Source organism: Nelumbo nucifera, chromosome 3 (genome assembly GCF_055504915.1).
Source record: "Nelumbo nucifera cultivar China Antique chromosome 3, China Antique-T2T, whole genome shotgun sequence".
Lineage (NCBI taxonomy): Eukaryota > Viridiplantae > Streptophyta > Magnoliopsida > Proteales > Nelumbonaceae > Nelumbo > Nelumbo nucifera.
Window position 1 is genome coordinate 94,638,013 of NC_142651.1, and position 20,384 is coordinate 94,658,396.

Sequence of the window (20,384 nt, forward strand, 5' to 3'; positions counted from 1 at the left end):
AAGAAATTAAGATGAAATCTTTAATAAAAGGGAAAAAAAACAATCATTTTGTTAGGTCGGGCTTCGGGCTCGGGCTTTTTATGAGGGCCGGCCTTGGGCCCAAGTTGTAGGCCTATTGGTCAGGCTCGGGCCTGAAAAAATTTTGTTAATGAAGAGCAAAAACCCGGCCCAGGAACAGGTCTACAACAGGTTGATCGGATTTGCTAGCCGAGTCCAGATCTGCTTCTCACAGAGCATGCCTCACACCAATCTCACAAGTCCTTGTCGCTCATCAAGAACATCTCCCGTATTTGTAGTTATTATCCATAGGAGATATTCCCAATACAAGGTGGGATGTGGCTGTGAGTCAGTGTGAAGCACATTGGGATTTGCTCCTCACAGAGTGTGCCTCACACCAACCTCACAACAACATCCTACCCTGAATTGGGAACAATCTCTCAATGAATAATAAATACATATAGGGAGGATGTTCCTAGTGTGCGGGCAAGGCATTCTATGAGGTTAGTGAGGTGTACTCGGTGAAGAGCAGATTCAGACTCATATATAATGTTTTTTTTTTTGCGCATTTGGGACTTTGGAGGGTTGAATCTTTGGTTGAGTTGCTTTGAGCTTGTAACTAAGGGCTTGTTTATGAGGGCTTTTACACAATTAAGGAATAGCTGAACAGATTGTTCCACCACAGCTTGCTGAACAACCATTGCGTTCAGCTCATCTAAATTCTTTTACATGGTAGCTTTTGGGGAGGCCCACACAGGAAGCAGTAAGACGTATGTGTTTGGAACCGTGGGCATTTATTCACTAAACGTTTGTACTTGATTTGTTTGCAAAACCTAGAAAAGCAGTAATTAACCCGCTTATTGACACTTAGGCAACGCTAGGTGTAAGTGTCATTTGGCACCACATCAACAAAATAGTGAATAAATGCCTACCCATTGGGGGAAGCGCTAAAATAAAGCCTCCCCCAATGGTAGGTGTGCACATAAATCAAGGCATGCTTTTACAAATCTCTATACGCATGAATCCACATAATGGGGAAAATGCTGAAGTGGTGCCTATATGGCAGTGTTTATTCAATAAATGCCCACGGTTCCGAACACATAAAGTCCAAAAAGGTTTACATTGGGCCGAAAAATGGACTTTCCATTTAGTAGCTTCAATGGTATTTAACTACATTAACTAAGCTGCTTTAAAGAAAATACTAAGCACTCCAATCTCTTGCACACAAACCTTTCCCATATCCCTATCCACAAGACTATCAAGACACCCATGGTAGACTGGTAGTGTCCTATGGTTCATGGGGAGATTTTTCCAATACTCGGTGATTATCTCAACAGAAAAGTTTTAGGCCCCGTTTGATTTATAGGAATAGGGGTGTGGAATTAGAATCGGAATGAGCTATTCCAATTCGGACTGTTTGGTTGGGTGGAATCAAAATCTCATTCCCATTCCTGCTGGAATGGCATTCCCCCATTTGAGGGAATGGCCATTTCCTGCCCTTTGCTGGGGAATAAAATCTCATTCCCGCCGATTCTAATTCTCATTCCCATTCTTGTCTAAACCAAACAGACTATGAGAATAGACCAGTCTGATTCCGATTCCAACTACAAACCAAACAGACTCTATAATTTATTGCCTCAACTAAAATGTACCTTAGGTTTTCCAGAATGTTTTTTTTACCAAAATATCTTGTAGGTTCTTTCTAGCTTTCTTGTGTGGGTTCACCTTACAAAGCTTGAAACCATTGCATGAAAACCCTCCCAAACCCACATCGAACATATCCATTTGTGAGGGATTTTTGCATCTTTTGGTTTTATAGGATGGACCCCACCTAAACATCTTATACCGTTATTGTCATCATCATCATCATCTAATCCTTATCTTAATCATGGGTCTAGATGTAGTAGGCACGTTAGGTAAGCACAATGAGTGAGCACGTAATAGCTATGTGACACATATTCCAGTTAATGTGCCTTTCATCCCAACGTTTTTGTTCTGTTAGACAAAAATTATCTATTATTTTATTATCTTTGTCAAATTAATTAAAAATAAAAGCAATGAAAAAGGAAAACCTAAACATATTGGGAGTTGAGACTCGTTTATGTTTTCCCTTTTCATTATTTTTTATTTATAATTATTTTGACAAAGATAATAAAATATCGAATAATTTCTGTCTAGCGGAGCAAAAGCGTTTGGATGAAAGACGCATTAACTAGAACATGTGTCACACAGACCCCTTAATCATATGGTCAACTACGCGAATCCTATTTTATTATTCTATTCTGTTCACGACCAAAATATACTGTTGTTCAACCAACAAAAATAATTGTAGTGACTTTTTACTAGTATTCAAAGTGGTCCATTGCTTCAACTAAAGCTTCAGCCTTCGCAAACAAGATAGTGAGAGCCTCTTGTGTTGTAGGTGAGGTGTGGTGATTCAGCTATGGCAGTTGAGTACCTGTGTTCCAGATCAGTTATCTTAGAGTAGTTTTCGCATTTCCGTGTGAGGCGCAGCTCTTAATGCTATTAGTGTGATCGGATTGACTACACACAGAGCACGCCCCACAGCCCATCCCCATCCCCTCCGTGCATTGGAGATATCTCCCGATGACAAGCATGGGAGATGCTCTCGTGGTAGAAAGAAATATCAAATTCAATATTTTTTTAAAAAAGAATTCGTTGTTGTCAAGGTGCAATGATGTGGTGTATTAACTTAGTATTAAGATGACATTATCTTCGACATGGGATAATATAAACTAATGCTGAAAATATTTCTACAGCATCATTAATAACAATAAAACCAATATTGTTTTCCCTAAAAAACAAACTATATGGAAGCATCGTTTTCAAACAAAAAATAGTGTTTACAACTCAGGCATACAGAAAACGGTGCTGTGTTAACACCGATGCCAGACACCTGCTTGTACTTTTCACCAACATTGCTTTATATCTGGGTGAGAGCCACCGCGCAAAGCAAAGCTGCCATGGAATGATGGAAAGCCCATGCCGCCGGATACCGCTTAAGGGCACGATGCGCGAGCACATATGGAACCGGCCGACCCGGCCCAAGTTATGGTACATGGATCCACAAAATCGCGTTGAAAGTTCAACTACAATTACATTGACGAAAGCGCCCTTTTACTAGAGTCCAAACAACAAACACTGGTAGCCACGTGGCAAGATGGTAACCGAGGTTCTTATACCGAAGAAGACCACCGAGTGACTCAGCGTCTGAGCCAGCCAGAGCTTTTTACCTGTCGTTGAGAGGTCAGTATAGAGAAACACACGCGCGAGAAAGATGCATAAAAATCAACAACCCCCCACCAGTGACAGCTCTCCTCGTCTCCCTTCACTCTACTCTTCCCCTCCTCCCTTTTATTTTTCAATCTCATCGTTTTCTTTTTTTTTTCTTCCTCCCTTCTATTTCCTTCTCTTGTTTTGACCTCCGAATCCCTAATGATTTTCGGTTCCCTGCAAACTGCCGGAATTCACATCTGAATTTTCGCCGCCGGATTCCTTACCGGAATCTGACGACGCACCGAGCTCGCAGTGCAAGCTTTGTTCGAGCTGTGTTGATGAAGGTCGTCTGAGTCTTCTTTGCTTTATTCCTGTTGATCTGATTGTGTGAAGTGACACCATGGGTTGTGCTGGATCCTCGCAGAGCAAAGGAGACGGTGAGCCTATTCACCAAGTGACTTCTCTTGTTTTTTATCCTTGTTTTTTTTTTTTGGGTTTTTCTATGATTTCCTTTGGTTCTTGTTCTAGTCAATTCAATTCTTTAATTCCTTCTCAGGTTCAAGATCGTATTTCCTGAGAGTATGTATCTTTAAAACGCATGTCGTTTAGTTTATTTCTACTCGTATAATGCAAGTGAGGGATGATTTGCAAGCAAAAAAAAAAAAAAAAAGGAAGAGAAGGGGCAATGAGTATTTCTTCTCTCTGCAATTTGATTCTTCGTCTCTGCTTGGTACGACGTAAAATGAAGGGAAACGAATGGTTTTCTGAAATTGATATTTCACGGTGTTTGGTTGGACGTAAAATGTCCGTGGTGTGGAAAACGAATAATTTCCATTTTCCAAAACTCCAGTAATAATTCATGGAAAATGACATTCCTCATAATTTCCTGTAAGTCATTTTCTGAACAGAGATTGGTCCTGTCGATTTATATCTTGGGCAACTTGTATAGTTGTCAATTCAAGTTTGTTTTCCAAGTTAACCAAAACTTCAGGAAAATAGGAATATGTTTCTTTTTCCTATTGAATACCATTTTCCAAGGAAACCGGTTGTTTGCCTTCATTTTTACGTGCAACCAAATGCACCCTTTGTTTCAAGACTTTTAACTTGAGCGAAGAATTCTTGATTCTTGTAAATTGTATTTCTCTGAACTTCAGCGAATCTTTGTCAAGTTCTCGACCTGGTTAGCGAGGAACAATTCCTTGATATTGAAGAAAGTATCACTCAGAAATGCTTCTGTATCTTGTATTTCTTTGGAACGGAGCTCCTTCTTTGCTGTTCTTGGATAAAGAAATTCTAATGTGCTTCCTTTTCCAGTCCTTATTGAACGAATTATGGGCCCTCTTTTGATGAATGGCCCTGCTTTGATTTGACGGATTGGGACAAGTATTGTATGCGGTCTATTTCAGGACCTGTTTCTGGACATCTGTTTACTGTAATTCTGATATTTATATGCAGTAGGTAGGTTATATACTTTTAAATATATTGTAACTTAGTAAAAGAATCAACATTATTTCTTCCTTGTTTGGGTTGATGCCATTCTTGGATCCCAAGACAATTTTGAGCCTCTTTCTTAGTTCTTTTCCTTGGCATAATTGACTAACCTACCAAAAGTTGTTTACTGGATCAAGAAGAGGTTTCTAGCTTCTTGGTAATTAGATCTCTTGTGAAATCCCCCAAGTCTGTCATGGGTTGTATTGGATTTCTGTATCAAAATTACATCATCCCATGTTCATCAAGGAGCTGTACAATGGGAGTCTGGTGCAAGTCATTTTAAGGGCAGAATCTCCCATTTCTCTATTATTTATCTATAATCATCGTCTTTTTCAGTCTGTTGATTAGAGTTATTATTTAGTAATGTGATACCACTAAAAGCTGCATATCTTTTTCAGGGAATTGATATTTTTCAATTATCTTTAGTTTGTATATTGTCTAGTTTAATATCATTCTCTCTCATGCTCATTTCATCTGGCTCCTGCATTCTGTTTGTTCATTAACTGCAGTATTCCTTAGACTTGACAGTAATGCCTATCAGATAAACATTTTGGTTATGACTATCCAGACAGTGATATATTTACTTTTTTATCAAGTGAAATATTGTCGTGGTTTGATGCTCACAGAGACTATAAAAAAGATCAGAAAGCCAAAGCCTTGGAAACATTCTCAGCCAATAACAAGGGCACAGCTTGCACAGATGCGAGATGAGTTCTGGGATACTGCTCCTCATTATGGTGGCCAGAAAGGTATCTTTCCTTGACAAAATAATTTTTTTTTGAAAAGGTTTTTAATAGTTATAAATTATCTATTGACAATGAGTATTAGCAGATTGTGAAAACTACCTCGTCTACTGTCAGAGTTTAATGTTATCAAAAATAACTTACGAGTTAATCTATCAAAAAAAAAAAAAACTTACGAGTCTAAATATTCTAATAATCGACATGCTTTTCCCATTTTGTAAATACACACATAACTGTGGTGATGGTCAATCTCTTATGATGAATTTTATTGTACAGCTGATTTTTATGAAGTGTATGCTGTTTAAAATAAAGGACCATTACACTTGCTTTTGTTCACTAGGCCTTAGCAAGGACAAAAGCATGATTTGCTAGTTCATCAAAGTGAAACACTGAAATTGCAAATCTTTTTTTTCCTCTCTTTCCTCATCAGGTCTGCATGTAATTGCAATGGGTACAGTTTCTTATGGCATCCTAAATGATAGTCAAGAACTATAGGTGGCTGAGTCCTCCAAAAATGAAAATAAACTGCTTTGTGCACCCACAACCAGAGAGCATATCAATGTAAACTATTAACTTATGAGAAACAGAGAAAGGGAACTTCTTTTCTTTTTTTACTCAGCAACAGATCTAATGAAATTTATGGAATAAGTAGAGAAGTTAAATGTACAAAGTCTTTAAACACAAGTTGGGTTAAGGAGACCTCTAGCAAGCATCATTGCCCTTGGATCCAGAAACATAGGAGTTGCTAAAAATAACATATAGTCTAAATTCCAAAAGCAGGGAATGGGAACTCCTGTAGAAAGACCCTGTACATGCCCCTTCTCTTGCTAAGCTATTTGCAAGTGAGTTGGTCTATTAGGATCCGTGAGAATCAGCTGTTCATTCTGAGAGCTAGACTCAGCCTCTCTAATAAAGTGCTGTAGATGGACATCTGTCTGATTTAGCATCTAGTCACAACAACTTGTGAGTCCCCTTCCATGTTTATTTCCTTCTGAAGCATAGCTTACTCCTAACCACTATTGCATGCCTCTCCTAAGTGAATGAAGTGTGAAGTTTCTGTGTTGGACTTGCATCAAGTTCCAATATTCCATAGGTTTTTTTGTCACTCCATGGATTCTTGGATGCTTTGGCATAACATTTCCCTTTATCTACTTGCTTGTTTGACATGAATGAACAGCTAATATACACAATGAATTTCATTTCCTTCTACAAACCATTATTAAGTGACAAATCCATAAAATAACCATTATTAAGTAACAAAATTTCTAGACCTTATTTAAGGTATACAATGCTAAAATTCAGAAAAAAGGGCTATTTAGTAGTTTATTCTTTTCTGTAGACATGTCTGCTAGTCCTTGTTTTTTCATCTTGCTGAGTCAAACTCCCGGGCTTGTGTTCTGATTCTTATTTTTTTGTCCATACAATGAATGAATCTCTTTCAACTGGGCCTGTATGATCACCGATATTTGCACATTGCCATCTCTGTAAAGTCTGCCCACTCCTGAGGTGCTTGAATTCCTTGAAAAGCTACCATCAAAATTTAGTTTAACTAAACCTTGGGGCAAGGCTTCACTATCTGATGTACTGGTTGTCTAAAGTGGAAAAGATCAACAATTAACTACCACCATCTAATGATAGAGTCCAAGGTGACCCCTCGAAACTCTTCTCTGTTAAGCACCAAATGAGTCATTTTGTCTCTGTTGTCTGTAAAAGAAGAAAAAGATTATCTGCTACTCCTGCCTTTCATTGTTCTTGAGTAAAATTTAGAATAGAAATATCGGTCAATGATGGGCTTGCCAAGAATAAATGACCTGATTGGGGATGGTTCTAAGGGAATTCATACCTATTGCTCAGTTTGTTTGTGGTGCAAATGAAGTTTGCACTGGTTTAAATGCATGGGTGTACAAATGGGCTGAGTGTAAATTCTGCTTTATTTTCTGTTATGGGCCCGGGCGTAGGATCGCGTCACGGGTCGGTCCACGGGGAGAACCTCTCGTTTCCCCTTGCTTCTTCCCTTACGTGCAGACCCTATCGTGACGACCTAGGGGGGGTGGTGATTTGTTCAAGAGATCACCCTAACTCTCCTTACTCCTTCCTTGATCGAAAATTTGATGATTTATTCTTTAATTCCAGCTCCTTAAATAGGAGATTACAAGAGGTAGGGATACTCTTTATTGGATTCGACTTCTTACAGATAAGACCCCTATCTTGAGAAGGATAAGACTCCCTAGATAAATCAAACTCCTACTATAAGACTCCCTACTAAACCTTATTGGACTAGATAATGAGAAAAACAATTAAGATAACTATGAAAGATAAGATAAAGTAAGCTGTGGTCTAATCCTATGTGGACTCCTACGTGGACACCTCGTCACTGCTGTTGCTGCTGCCTACGGCGGTATTTCTTCCCAACGAGAATGTATCCACAACATTACACCCCTCCGGGACTATGAGCTTGTCCTCAAGCTCGAGATCGGGATATGTGTTCTGTAGTTCAGTGAAGGGCATCCAGGTGGCTTCGGCTGATGGTAAGTTGTCCCATTCCACAAGGACCTTGAGGACACCCCGATTGATTCTGGAGCAGACGAAGGCCCAGGGTTGGAGGATGAGCTTGCCGTCTTTGAGGGGCGGCAGAGAGGGTACCTGATCCGGTGGATCTCCTGTGAATGGCTTGAGCAAGGAAACACGAAAGATATCATGGATCCTGTTGTTCGTCGGTAGCTCGAGCTGGTATGCAACTGGGCCGATCCACCGTAAAACCTTGAACGGTCCATGAAATTTAGGAGCTAGTTTGGGAGCAGCCCGCTGTCTCAAGGATCGTTGTCGGTAGGGCTGGAGCTTCAACCACACAAATTGACCTGGTTCAAACGTTAGGTCCCGTCGATGCTGGTCATAGGTGTGCTTCATGAGTAATTGCGCTTGTTGTAGGCGGAGAGAGACTTCAGCCAGGAGGGCATCGTGTTCCTGGAGGGAATGGTCAATCTCGTCCAGTCGAGTGGATCCGGGCTCGTATGATAGCAAGCGAGGAGGATCTCGGCCATAGACTACTCGGAAGGGTGTCATGCCCAGGGACGAATGATAGGCCGTGTTGTAACAATATTCGGCCCAGGGGAGCCACTCCACCCACCGTCGCGGTCGGTCCCCTACAAAACAGCGGAGGTACATTTCGATCGTGCGGTTGATTGCTTTCGTTTGGCCGTCTGTCTGAGGATGGTAGGCGGAGGAGAAGGCCAAGGTCGTTCCTTGTAATCGGAACAGTTCCTTTCAGAAGGTACTGGTAAAAACGGGGTCCCTGTCGCTGACGATGGATTCCGGTAACCCATGTAGACGGAAAATGTGTAAAGAAAACGTGGGCGACTGAAATGGCACTGTATGGGTGAGCCATAGGGATGAAGTGGGCATATTTAGAGAAGCGATCCACCACAACGAATAGAACCGACTTCCCCCCCCCCCCCCCCCCACACCTTGGGTAGTCCCTCAATGAAATCCATGGATATATCTGCCCAAATCTGCGTAGGAATTGAAAGGGACTGAAGAAGGCCGGCTGGATGTAGGTTCTCCCATTTATGTTGTTGGCACGTGGAGCAGTTGTTGATGAAGTCCCGGATAGAAGTTTTCATTCCTGGCCAATGGAAATCCGCTTGGACACGATGCAGTGTCTTTTGGATGCCTTTGTGAGTGGAGTTATGTATACCGGAGATGACTGCGGGGATTGAGGAAGAATCGACCGGGAGGCATATACGTCCTTTGTAAAGTACTAGCCCGTCGTGAATGGACCAATTGGAGTCGGTTTTCCCGGACTGTATCTTCTGAACAAGGTCTGTCCACTCCGGTGATTGTGGCAGTGTGTTCCGAATGTCTTCCAGTAGGGTGACTTGGGGTTGTGAGATCGCATGAAGGAGCATATTGTCTTCTTCCCGGTGAGACAAGGCATCTGCGGCTCGGTTTAAGGATCCCGCCTTGTAGTCCACCCGAAAATCAAAACCAAGCAGTTTGCTGACCCAATGCTGTTGCGGCGAAGTGGTAAGCCGTTGTTCCAACAAATATTTGAGGCTATAGTGGTCCGTCTTGACGACGAAGGACCTTCCCCATAAGTATGGCCTCCAGTGTTGCACTGCCTTGGTCAACCCAATCAGTTCGCGTTCGTAGGTGGGTAATTTAAGATGGCGGTCAGCCAGTTTGCGGCTGAAGAAGGCGACCGGGTGCCCTTGTTGCTGTAGTATGGCACCTATGCCGGTGTCGGATGCATCGCATTTGACTGTGAACTCGAGGTCAAAGTTTGGCAACTACGGGACTGGTGTGGAGGAGAGGGCTTCTCTTAAACTCGCAAAGGCTGCATCGGCTGCATTATCCCAATGGAAGGCATTTTTCTTGAGCAGATTGGTTAGTGGGGCCGCCAAAAGTTCATAATTTTGTACAAACTTGCGGTAGTAACCCGTCAACCCTAGGAACCCGCGGAGAGCCTTGGCGGATTGTGGTTTGGGCCATTCTTTGATAGCCTGAATCTTGGAGTCATCCACCGTGACCCCTTGCCCGCTGATCACATGTCCTAAGTAAAGAACCCGATGTTCCCCAAAGGAGCATTTGGATCGCTTAAGGAAGAGTTTGTGTTGGTGCAGGAGTTCAAAAATGGTCCGCAGATGTTGTACGTGTTCTACCCACGACTTGCTGTAAACTAGGATGTCATAAAAAAATACTAAGACAAATCTGCGGAGGTGGGATTGAAATACCTCGTTCATTAGAGACTGGAACGTGGAAGGAGCGTTTGTGAGGCCGAATGGCATAACTAGGAATTCAAAATGGCCATGATGTGTTCTGAAGTTCTCCACATCTTCGAAAGTCATCCGGACCTGGAAGTAACCTGACCGGAGGTCTAATTTTGAGAAGTATTGGGCGCCATGGAGTTCATCCAATAGCTCATTTACGACGGGGATAGGAAATTTATCCTTGACTGTCTGGTTGTTAAGCTCTCTGTAGTCCACACAAAATCTCTAAGTCCCATCATGCTTGGGTACCAATAGAACCGGCGAGGAGAAGGGGGAGCGGCTAGGATGAATGATTCCTTGTTGCATCATATCCACACACTGCCTTTCTATTTCATCCTTCTGTCGGTGTGGGTAGCGATAGGGCCGGACGACGACGGGATCTGATCCGACTATCAGAGGGATCCGATGATCGCAAGCTCTGGAGGGTGGAAGCCCCTTGGTTTCTTGGAATATAGCAGAAAAATCCGTGAGGAGCCTCTCCATATGTGTTGTGCGCATATTCTTGCCTTGAAGTGTATGCAACTGCGTTTTTGCCCTTATCCTGGTTCCCTGCCAGGTAACTGGTTTTCCATTCAGGTGGAATGTCATTGTTAGGGCGCTGAAATCCCATAAGATTGGCCCTAGAGTGATCAGCCACTTGACTCCTAGGACGATGTCAAACTCATCTAAGGATAGCACAAATAGATCAGCAAAGAAGGATTCTGATTCGACCTGAATTTTGGTGTCCTTGCAAATTCCGGGGTTGTGAACTCTTTCCCCGTTTGCTACGGCTACCTATAGTTGTGGCCTGATTTCCATAGGTAATTCTAACTGGCGGGCAGCCTCTTCACTGACAAAGTTGTGCGTGCTTCTTGAGTCAACGAGGATGCGTATTGGTTTCCCTGCTACCTGCGCCCTCAGCTGCATGGTCTGTGAGGTTTTTATCCCCGTGATTGCGTGAAGGGAGATCTCGGGTTCATCCTCGTCCTCTTCCTGTTCGTCTACCAGAAGACAAAATAGCCTCTTGCATCTGTGCCCGGCGGAATACAGATCATCGCAGTTAAAGCACTGCCCCCTTGCACGACGCTCTGCCATCTCGGCTCGGGACAACCGTCTAATGGGTGGTGTTGTCATGCTGCTCCCCATGCTTGATGCTGTCCTGGGAGTGTTACCGGTAGGAGGCCTCTGTTCCCTGCTGGCTGCCGAAGAAGGGGACACTCCAGTTGTCTTCGGAGGTGCCCAGGTCGTCGCCGGCCGACCCACATTGAAGGTCTCGCGAGTGAGCTGCAGTTTGCGTTCGAAGGCGCGTGCTAGGTTCATGACTGTGACCAGGTTGGGAGGGTGTTGCATCTCCACGTCCACCCTTAGGGGTTCTGCTAACCCCGCAGTGAACATATCTACTTGCTGATCTGGTCGTACCGAGGCTGCCCTGGCGAGAAGGGTTTGAAACTGGCGCTGGTATTCAGCCACGGTTCCAGTTTGCTTGAGGTTAATTAATTCGCCCAGCGGGTTGCTCGTCAACGGGGGTCCAAACCTGAGGAGACAGTAGGATTTAAACTGTCCCCAACTAAGCTTGGGTTCTTCCTGCTCCAGATGGTAGAACTAGAGTTGTGCCTCTTCCGTTAGGTGGAAAGCGGCCAGACTGACCTTGTCTCTATCATTCGTGCGCTGGTTATGAAAGAACTGTTCGCAGCGATATAACCATCCCAGTGGATCTCCGGTGCCGTTGTAAGACGGAAATTCTAGCCGGCTATACTTGGGAACAAACGCGGCTGCTGGGGCGGCGGTCTGTTGTTCGCCGGACGTCTCTGCCCAGTCTGGTCGGCGGCTGTTGGTGGTGGCGGTTCCCTCGGAGTTCCTTTCCTTGTTAGAGAAATACGATTCCAGCAAGCGTCGTAGCTTCTGGACATCGTCTTTGACCTCACGAACCTCCACGCTGGTTTCCACGAGCCTATGCTCCAGTTCGTGGACCCTAGATGATAGCTGCTCCAGATCTCCCATGATGGTAGGCTCTGATACCAAGATGTTATGGGCCCGGGCGTAGGATTGCGTCACGGGTCGGTCCACGGGGAGAACCTCTCGTTTCCCCTTGCTCCTTCCCTTACGTGCAGACCCTATCATGGCGACCTAGGGGGGTGATTTGTTCAAGAGATCACCCTAACTCTCCTTACTCCTTCCTTGATCGAAAATTTGATGATTTATTCTTTAATTCCAGCTCCTTAAATAGGAGATTACAAGAGGTAGGGATACTCCTTATTGGATTCGACTTCTTACAGATAAGACCCCTATCTTGAGAAGGATAAGACTCCCTAGATAAATCAAAGTCCTACTATAAGACTCCCTACTAAACCTTATTGGACTAGATAAATGAGAAAAACAATTAAGATAACTGTGAAAGATAAGATAAAGTAAGCTGCGGCCTAATCCTACGTGGACACCTTGTCACTACTGTTGCTGCTGCCTGCGGCGGTATTTCTTCCCAACGAATGCATCCACAACATTTTCTTATTGTTTTGGATCAATAACAAAGTAACTTTTATTAATCTAATATAATATTATACAAATTGATTTTACAAAAAGCAGCTCCCACTGAGCCAGCCCTTTCATGACATTAGGTAACCAGAGAAGCCCAAAAAAACTGCTCCCTAGAAACTACTTGCTTGGTAAGTGCACCTGCCAAACAATTAGCTGATCTACTAAGCTATCTGGAGAAGCCTCTCTTGCAAGCTGTCTAATCTCTCTCAGAACTTTGTCTGTAAATATAAATATCCCCTGGCTGTTGCTATTCATCCACCCTATCACCAACATCAATTCACTTTCAACCTTCAGTTGCCTGAGTTGTAGCTGCTTGGTTAATCTTAACCCATGTAGTAGTGCTGGGATTTCTGCTTTAAGTGAGTCTCCAAAACCTAAAAGAGAAGTAAAAAGAGCCATCGTTGTTCCATAGCCATCCCTAAAAACTCCCCCAATACCTGAAGCCTGAAGGTCCTGGATTCCCGTTTGAACAGCCATCAAAGTTTAATTTTATTCTGTTACCGCTTGAAGGAACCCATTACTGTTGTATGGTAACCTTCATTTAGAGGATGTTGCTACCACTTCCCAGTTTCTTCATGTCATCCACTATAAAACAATTAAAGATCTCCAAAGTCTTAACCCAATGGACTACCTTCTAAATTATACTTTCAATAATGGCATCCAATGTTATGATATGCCCCGCATCGGGCATATTTTGGGGGCTTTTAGGAGACTCTTGAACTCTACTTTGGAGGTGAAATTATTTTTTATTTGCTAAAAGAAACACTTAAAAAGTGTCAGGAAAGAGATTCTTATTTACCCATCTCAAAATAACGTTAACAATTGGTCTGATAGATGACTAAAATTTATTAAAAAGAAAAGAAGGGAAAAGCCATTTTCTCTCCCATATGTTCCTTATTTTGTCTGTGTTTGACAACTGATCATCGTTCTTTTGTTGTATTCACTTTTGTGGGGCAGGGGGCAATAAGACATTCAACTAATTTAGTGGTCTTGGAAGCTTACTTTTAAGTTGCTTCATTGTGTGATAGGGACTCTTAGTACTTTTTTTTGAAAGGTATATTATTTCATTAATGTGTAGAAAAGAGACCCATGTACAACAAGGGACTGTACATTGGGAATATACAATCAGAGCAATCAGTTAGCAGTGCTAAGCATTCTCTTTACAAAAAAAGTATCTCTGTCAAAAAAAGAACTATAAGGTATTCCAAGCCATGATTAAAAGGTGCCTGTCAGCCTGTTCATAACTTACTCTTCTGATTTGATCTGTCTTTCAAATGTTCTGTTGTTTCTTTCACTCCATGGAATTCAAATGATTGCACTATATATTCTCTGCAGTAATTTGCTCCTTTTACTTAGCCACTGAGGTATCATCCACTAAATAAAGCCAGTATGGAATCTGGGAAGCATCCAATCACCCCAGAACGATTTAAAGCAGCTAGCCATAAGGATCTGAAAATATGCAGTGCAGAAATAGATGATTTACTGGTTTGTTCTCTTCACAACAGGGCACACGGATGGGACTATTTAAGGGAATGCCACTTTTCAATAGATTAGTCCCTGCTTAAAATCTTTTCTACATTGGCAACATCTCTTCAAGTTCTTCCAAGCTTGATTAAAAAATCTATCAAAGTGGAATTATTTCAAGACCTTAGGTATCACATGTCAGACCTCAAAATTTAGTAAAGCTTCTCATCCTTTTTCTCTCAATTTTAGTGTCAACCAAGCTATTTTATGATCATTTAATCTTGAGAAACTGAAAGTTTTCTTAAAGCATTTAAGGATTACATTTCAAGGCAAATACCTGGTCATAGCCTCAGTGGCAGATGGCCTTGCTCAGGGGTGGGGTTGAGAGGAGTTAGTGGTTTGTCTCTTTTATTGACTGGTGATCTTTTGTTTAGTTGATGAGCTTCTGTTCTGACCTTATAGTGGTATTGTGTTTCTTTTCTCTGCGAATTAATGTACACCTCTTTTTTTTCTTAGTAATGATATGATACAAAAGGAATGGAACATGATTTATGTTGCCAACCCCATATAGTTTTTTAGATGAGTGTGCCAACCCCATATAGTTCTGGCAAGGCATAAATGATGATGATTAAACTTAATAACCTGGTCTCTACTAACTTCCGATGAAAGATAGCATTGTTTGTCTACTGGGCATGAGAAATTTTCAGGCTCTGCCTTTTCTTGCACAAGTGGAGGCACCCCCTAAATTTGATATTTGAGGGGTTAATACACCTATTCAATCAAGGTTGGACATGAACTTTGGTGCAAGGCTCCATTGTGGAGATTCCGTGGTCCAAAAATGCAATAACTGCACCTTTAAATCTGAGGGCAAAAGTTCTTGATATTATTTTTTACATGCTTCCAAGATGATGGCCGAATGTCTTTCATCTTCAAAGAATCTTCTTTAACACTAGGGTTATTAAGTTGCATAACACTTGCAGCGTCTGTCATGAAGTTTTTTTAATACTTATCAAAATATCATTCTTCACAATCTTTCAACATTCTTGATGAAATGCTAAGAAAAACTGTCAGGAGTGACCTAGGTCACATAATCATTAAGTATTCTCTTTACTCAATCAAAGTATCTGGTGTAATCGTGAATTTGTTTGTGGATGTTTGTAGGTTGTCAACTTGTCATTTTAAAACCTGATTTCCATGTCATATTAAGAATGTTTTCCCCCCCTCAGGGGGTGGGTGGTGGGTGGGTGGGGGTTATATTGCATAAGTCGATGCTATTGACTTCTACTTTTTAGATATTAGCCAACATTTGGTGATGGCCCATTTAGCCAATACTAAGACTTGACCTTTTCAAGAGATTTTTCACCCTTGCCTATGCAGGCAAACAAACCCTAATATAATGGATAATCCTACCATTAAAACAATTGATGAATATATGAGAGATCAAAACAGTACTAAGAAAGTTGGCATTTGAGACTTTCCAAACTTAAGAGTGCAATTTTGGCAGTTTTTTCAACTTTCTCAACAACTTATTTATTTTAAACATATTAGAACACATTTAGGACTTCAGGAAATTGGTATTCGTCCCATGCTGGACACAGTTACTGAAGTTTGAGGAATTATTGTATATGGATATGCAGATAAGCTTGTATCTCAGAAAGAGAAATGACATGTTCTTTGGTTTGCCTCTTTTCTTATCATGCCCCCTCTCAACCATGTGAACTATGTGGAGACGATAATCTTGCTAGAATTTTAAACATTTATTAATGCATCAGTGATGATCTATTTGTAAGCATATTTGGGGTTCCATAGAAAACAATATTTGACTGCAAATGATTGAGAAAACATTGTATTTTGTGTGGATGTCTGGAAAGGTGCAGCTACAGTTTCAGTGGTACCTCTCTTTGGTTCATGGACCATGTTTCTTAACTAAAGAAGAATATATTTGTTCCAGTGCTGTGTATTCTTTTTGTTAATTTCTATACTTATCCAAGAGGAGCAGCGGAAAAAGAGCAAAAATGATGTTTGTGATTCTTGTTTCTTTTTACTGCTTTCTATCAGGTGTTTTCTGTCTTCTTCATATCCAGTGGTTATTATTTGTGATTTTGTTACCTAAAGCTACTCCTGAACTTGGGAGGGGATGGTGAGCCTAATGAGACACAATGGAGGGTAGCCCATCCCCCATACCAACTGGGCCATCATTAGTTGTTGGTATGAAGTGAATATGATTGAAAACATAGAACAGGAAGAAGGGCAACAATTCTTCTTCCCTCTTTATCCATGAAAATTTCTGTAATTTTAATAGAAAGAAAAGCTTATTTGTTCATTGTTTTCAGAGATTTGGGATGCACTTCGAGCAGCTGCAGAAGCTGATTTGACCCTTGCACAAGCAATTGTGGACAGTGCAGGTGTCATTGTTACAAGTGCGGACTTGACAACCTGCTATGACGAAAGAGGTGCTTTGTTTATTTTGTTAACTGTAGATTCTTATTTCTCTGTGCCCTTAAGTTTTTTTTGGGATTTGTTTCTTACGGAACTTCCCTTGCAGGTGCTAAATATGAATTGCCCAAGTATGTTTTGAGTGAGCCAACCAATTTGATTCGCAACAGTTGACAACAGAGAGTTAGGCTGATCACCATGCTTCAATAAAATTGAATGTAAATCATGTAAATTACTCATTCTCTTTTGGGAAGTTTGGTGGCATACTGGCATATAGTAAACTTGTCACAAAGCACATATGGGAAGTACCTGCAGTTTAACTCGGTGAACAAGAAAATATCTGTTTGACTCTTCTGAACTGTTCGACTCAGTTTTTCAATGAATATGCATACATTTTGTTTCGAATTAATCAAATTTTGAGCTGTTATCATTGTTATCATGAGATTTCTTGAGTGAATTGTCTATTCTTTTGGTGATTAGGTTCTCTGAACACCTATCTATCATCTAGAAACAGCAAATATGAAAATGGTCAAGTCAAGGAGGTCTGACCTACCATTGTAGGGTGCACTTGGAAAGGTTTTACTCCAAAAATCCAGCATGATCGGATGACGTTCAACACTCTGATTTATGCATTTACTCAGCTTTGCAAGAATCCTATTACGATTTTCTACGTCGCCCGAGTATGATGTACATACAGAACCCTCAGTAGGAACTGAGTGAATAAAGGTTTGATCATAAAAAATTATCAAAAAAAAAAAAGGTTTGATCAACAAAGTGGGACAAATGCAAATTACTTTTTACAAAACCTAAAATTGTTCATGGGCTGGGCCAAAATAAGCCGAGCCTCAAGTAGTAGTGTAAAATGTTCATGGCCCAGGCCTGTGAATAGGTTTAAACAAAACCTCCTGACGGGGGGGGGGGGGGGGGTGTTGTCCTTTGAGTTGGAGGTATTATCTAAAAGGCAAGGGGAAGTGTAAATCATTGTCAAAGGAAGCGTTGCTCGTACTCCAAGGTGCAATACAAGCCCAACCCAAATTCCTGAAATCCAATCTAAGGTTCATTTCTTTATTGATTGAAAAGTAACCACAAGATCTAAACATTAAAAAAAATCGAAGCAGTATTAAGTGTTCTTTAACCCAATAAGGGCTGGCTCGTTGGTGTGATAGCTGGTTTGAAAACCCAATAATCTGTATTCTCTTTCTCTGTCTCTCTCAAAAATATAGTGGCTGAGAAATTGACCCGATCCGGGTCCGGATAAGGATTAATAATTCGATGGATGGGTTATGTTAATGGATGGATGAGTGGGTGGGTCACATGCTGTCACTAATCCATACTCCATACTATAGGTTGGACGAAAAGCAAGCATTACGTGCATCAATGGCTGAACTGAAACAGAAAGTTGGGTCACATCCGCATCCTCCTCAGTGCATAGATCATGAGATCTGATCGTGCTGGAAGCTGGATCATGCGAAGCTCTTTAATATGGTGGGTGGTTGTATCACGGGATTACAAACTAAGCCTGTGACCTACGGTTCGTATTTCATTGTCGGACTCTAAACACATACAACCGTTCAACCCATTGCATCATCTCCGAGTTTGGATTTTCTCCTCCCATTTTTATCGTTAAATTGCTGAAATCTCTGTTGAAATCACCTCCCTGGAACTTTATGAAAAAGAAAAGAGTTTAAAAGTTATAGCTTTACCTCTGGGCAATTGATATAAAGGGTAAACTAAAAAAAATCAATTTAGTAAAACAGATTAGAAGGGTTAAATTTGGAAAATAAATATTTTGGTCAAAAGTACTGTATGAGTATTTTAGACAATTTTATGCCTCTTGTTAGAGAATTCTAACCAAGGAGTCTATTTGCAACTGTGTTAGGAAGGTGATTGCAATTATCAAATTTTAGAGAAGGTTTCGACAATGATCAAAAATTTCAGGGGAGAATTCAACAATTTGGTATTTGGTGATATGCTCGAACTCCCCATAAGGGCCATTTGAGTGTTGCAGCACCACACTTGTAACTAAGGTTCAAAGTATTGATTCACCCCAATATGGCGCAAACGGTGTATAAGTGCTTTGAACCATGCACCTATATAATTTTTTTATGATTTTTTTTTTCAAAAATAGGCTAGGAGATATGCTTTAAGCCTGTCTACCCCGTGAAATAGGCCAAACCCCCAAAGCTCCATTATTTACTGTATCGGTGGCCCACTGGCCCATTGATATGATACGTATAAGCTGATACATGATGGAATTTTGAACCTTGTAACCCCTCTCCAAATTTGGTGGTAGTGGGATTTGAGCCCCCATCTCTGATGGAGCAAACAGGCTAACATACCAATTGAACCACCTCTTACTTGGCTTCTCTTCACAAAATTGGCCCTTACACTCACCTTACAACACCTGTATTTGTGCATTAGGAACATGCCAATGCTTGTATGTTTTAATTCATGGGAAGATGTTATCAAGTGTTGTGCCAGGACCAAATTTGTGAGGAAGAAATCTGGATTTTATCTTTTATTTTTTGGACTTTACAAATATTTAGGATCCATTTGGTTTGTGGGAATAGGCTTAGAATTGAGAAATTGGATTTGGTCCTCACAAAATTGTGCCCATACTGTTTTTACACCCTTTTTCAGTCGTGCATTGAGAACACCTCCCCATAAATAAAAATATACAAGTATGGAGATGTTCCCAATGCATGACTGAAAAGGATTGTGAGAACTGTGTGAGCACAATTTTGTGAGGACTGAATCCACCCTCTAGAATTGAAATCAGATCCCAACCATTTTGGTTGGGTAGAATTGAAATTAGATTCTCATTCGAGTTCGGCTTCGATCAGTGCAATGACCATTCGAACAACTTTTACAGCCTTGCATCGGTAATATCTCCTTATGTATGTTCTTTAATTCATGTGGATATTCTCAAGGTTGCAAAGAGGCTGTTCGAACGGTGTGAGCATGGACTTGCACTAACTAAAGCCATTTTTTTCTCATTCTTGGTGAAATGGCATTTCCCCATTTGATGAAATGTCCATTCCCTCCCCCTCTCTTGAGAATAAAAAATTGATTAAGAATGATTATGTTTCCAATTCTGATTTTCATATGAATCAAACAAGTAGAGAGAATAGACCATTCTGATTCAGATTCTAATTATGAACCAAACGAATCCTTAGGTGGCATTTGGTAATGTGTTCATCTCGTAGATGGACCATTTTGGTCCACGCTATGGGATGAACTCCCCGTTTGGTTGGTTGTGGATGGGACCATTCCACACTATATCGTGGACCGGCCCTGTCCACACCCCAAATTATCGTCAATAGCATTTTCTCATGGATGAGGTTGGTCCATGGTTCATTTTTGATACCCTGCTTCACAGCATCCTCCAAACCTTATACATCATTTTACCATTGAAGGTCCACCACCAAATATCTTTGCCACTATACTCCGTCGGTATGTCATTAGATTTGTTAGAAACAAATTTGTTAGTTTGTATAAATAGTTTGGTGCTATGCTTATCTTGCAATAATTTGTTATTTCATTTATTTAAATATTATTTTTATCAATAAAATAATAATTTTTTATTTTTTTAAATTATTTTATTGCCATTTTTGTTGAAATTAATATTTTTTAGTTAATATTCAATTGTCAAAGCCTTTTTTCAATTTATTTATTATATAAATTATACAAATTAGGCATTTATGATTGACTGTTTAGATTGGTTCATAAACTATAT

General features: G+C 41.0%; 1 protein-coding gene across 1 annotated transcript; it reads left to right on the forward strand.

Moving 5' to 3' along the window:
* Nucleotides 1-3,289: 3,289 nt before the first annotated feature.
* On the forward strand, nt 3,290-17,090 carry LOC104586558 (uncharacterized). Its single transcript, XM_010243831.3, has 4 exons — nt 3,290-3,671; nt 5,352-5,474; nt 16,546-16,665; nt 16,758-17,090. Exons 1-4 carry the CDS (start codon nt 3,635-3,637, stop codon nt 16,820-16,822), a joined length of 345 nt encoding a protein of 114 aa, XP_010242133.1. The 5' UTR covers nt 3,290-3,634; the 3' UTR covers nt 16,823-17,090.
* Nucleotides 17,091-20,384: the final 3,294 nt, after the last annotated feature.

Bases quoted from the DNA above. Each gene is read 5' to 3' on its own strand.
- LOC104586558 (XM_010243831.3), top strand. From the start codon at position 3,635: ATGGGTTGTGCTGGATCCTCGCAGAGCAAAGGAGACG. The intron at 5,475-16,545 runs GTATCTTTCCTT...CATTGTTTTCAG, and splicing joins TCATTATGGTGGCCAGAAAG to AGATTTGGGATGCACTTCGA. The intron at 16,666-16,757 runs GTGCTTTGTTTA...CTTCCCTTGCAG, and splicing joins AACCTGCTATGACGAAAGAG to GTGCTAAATATGAATTGCCC.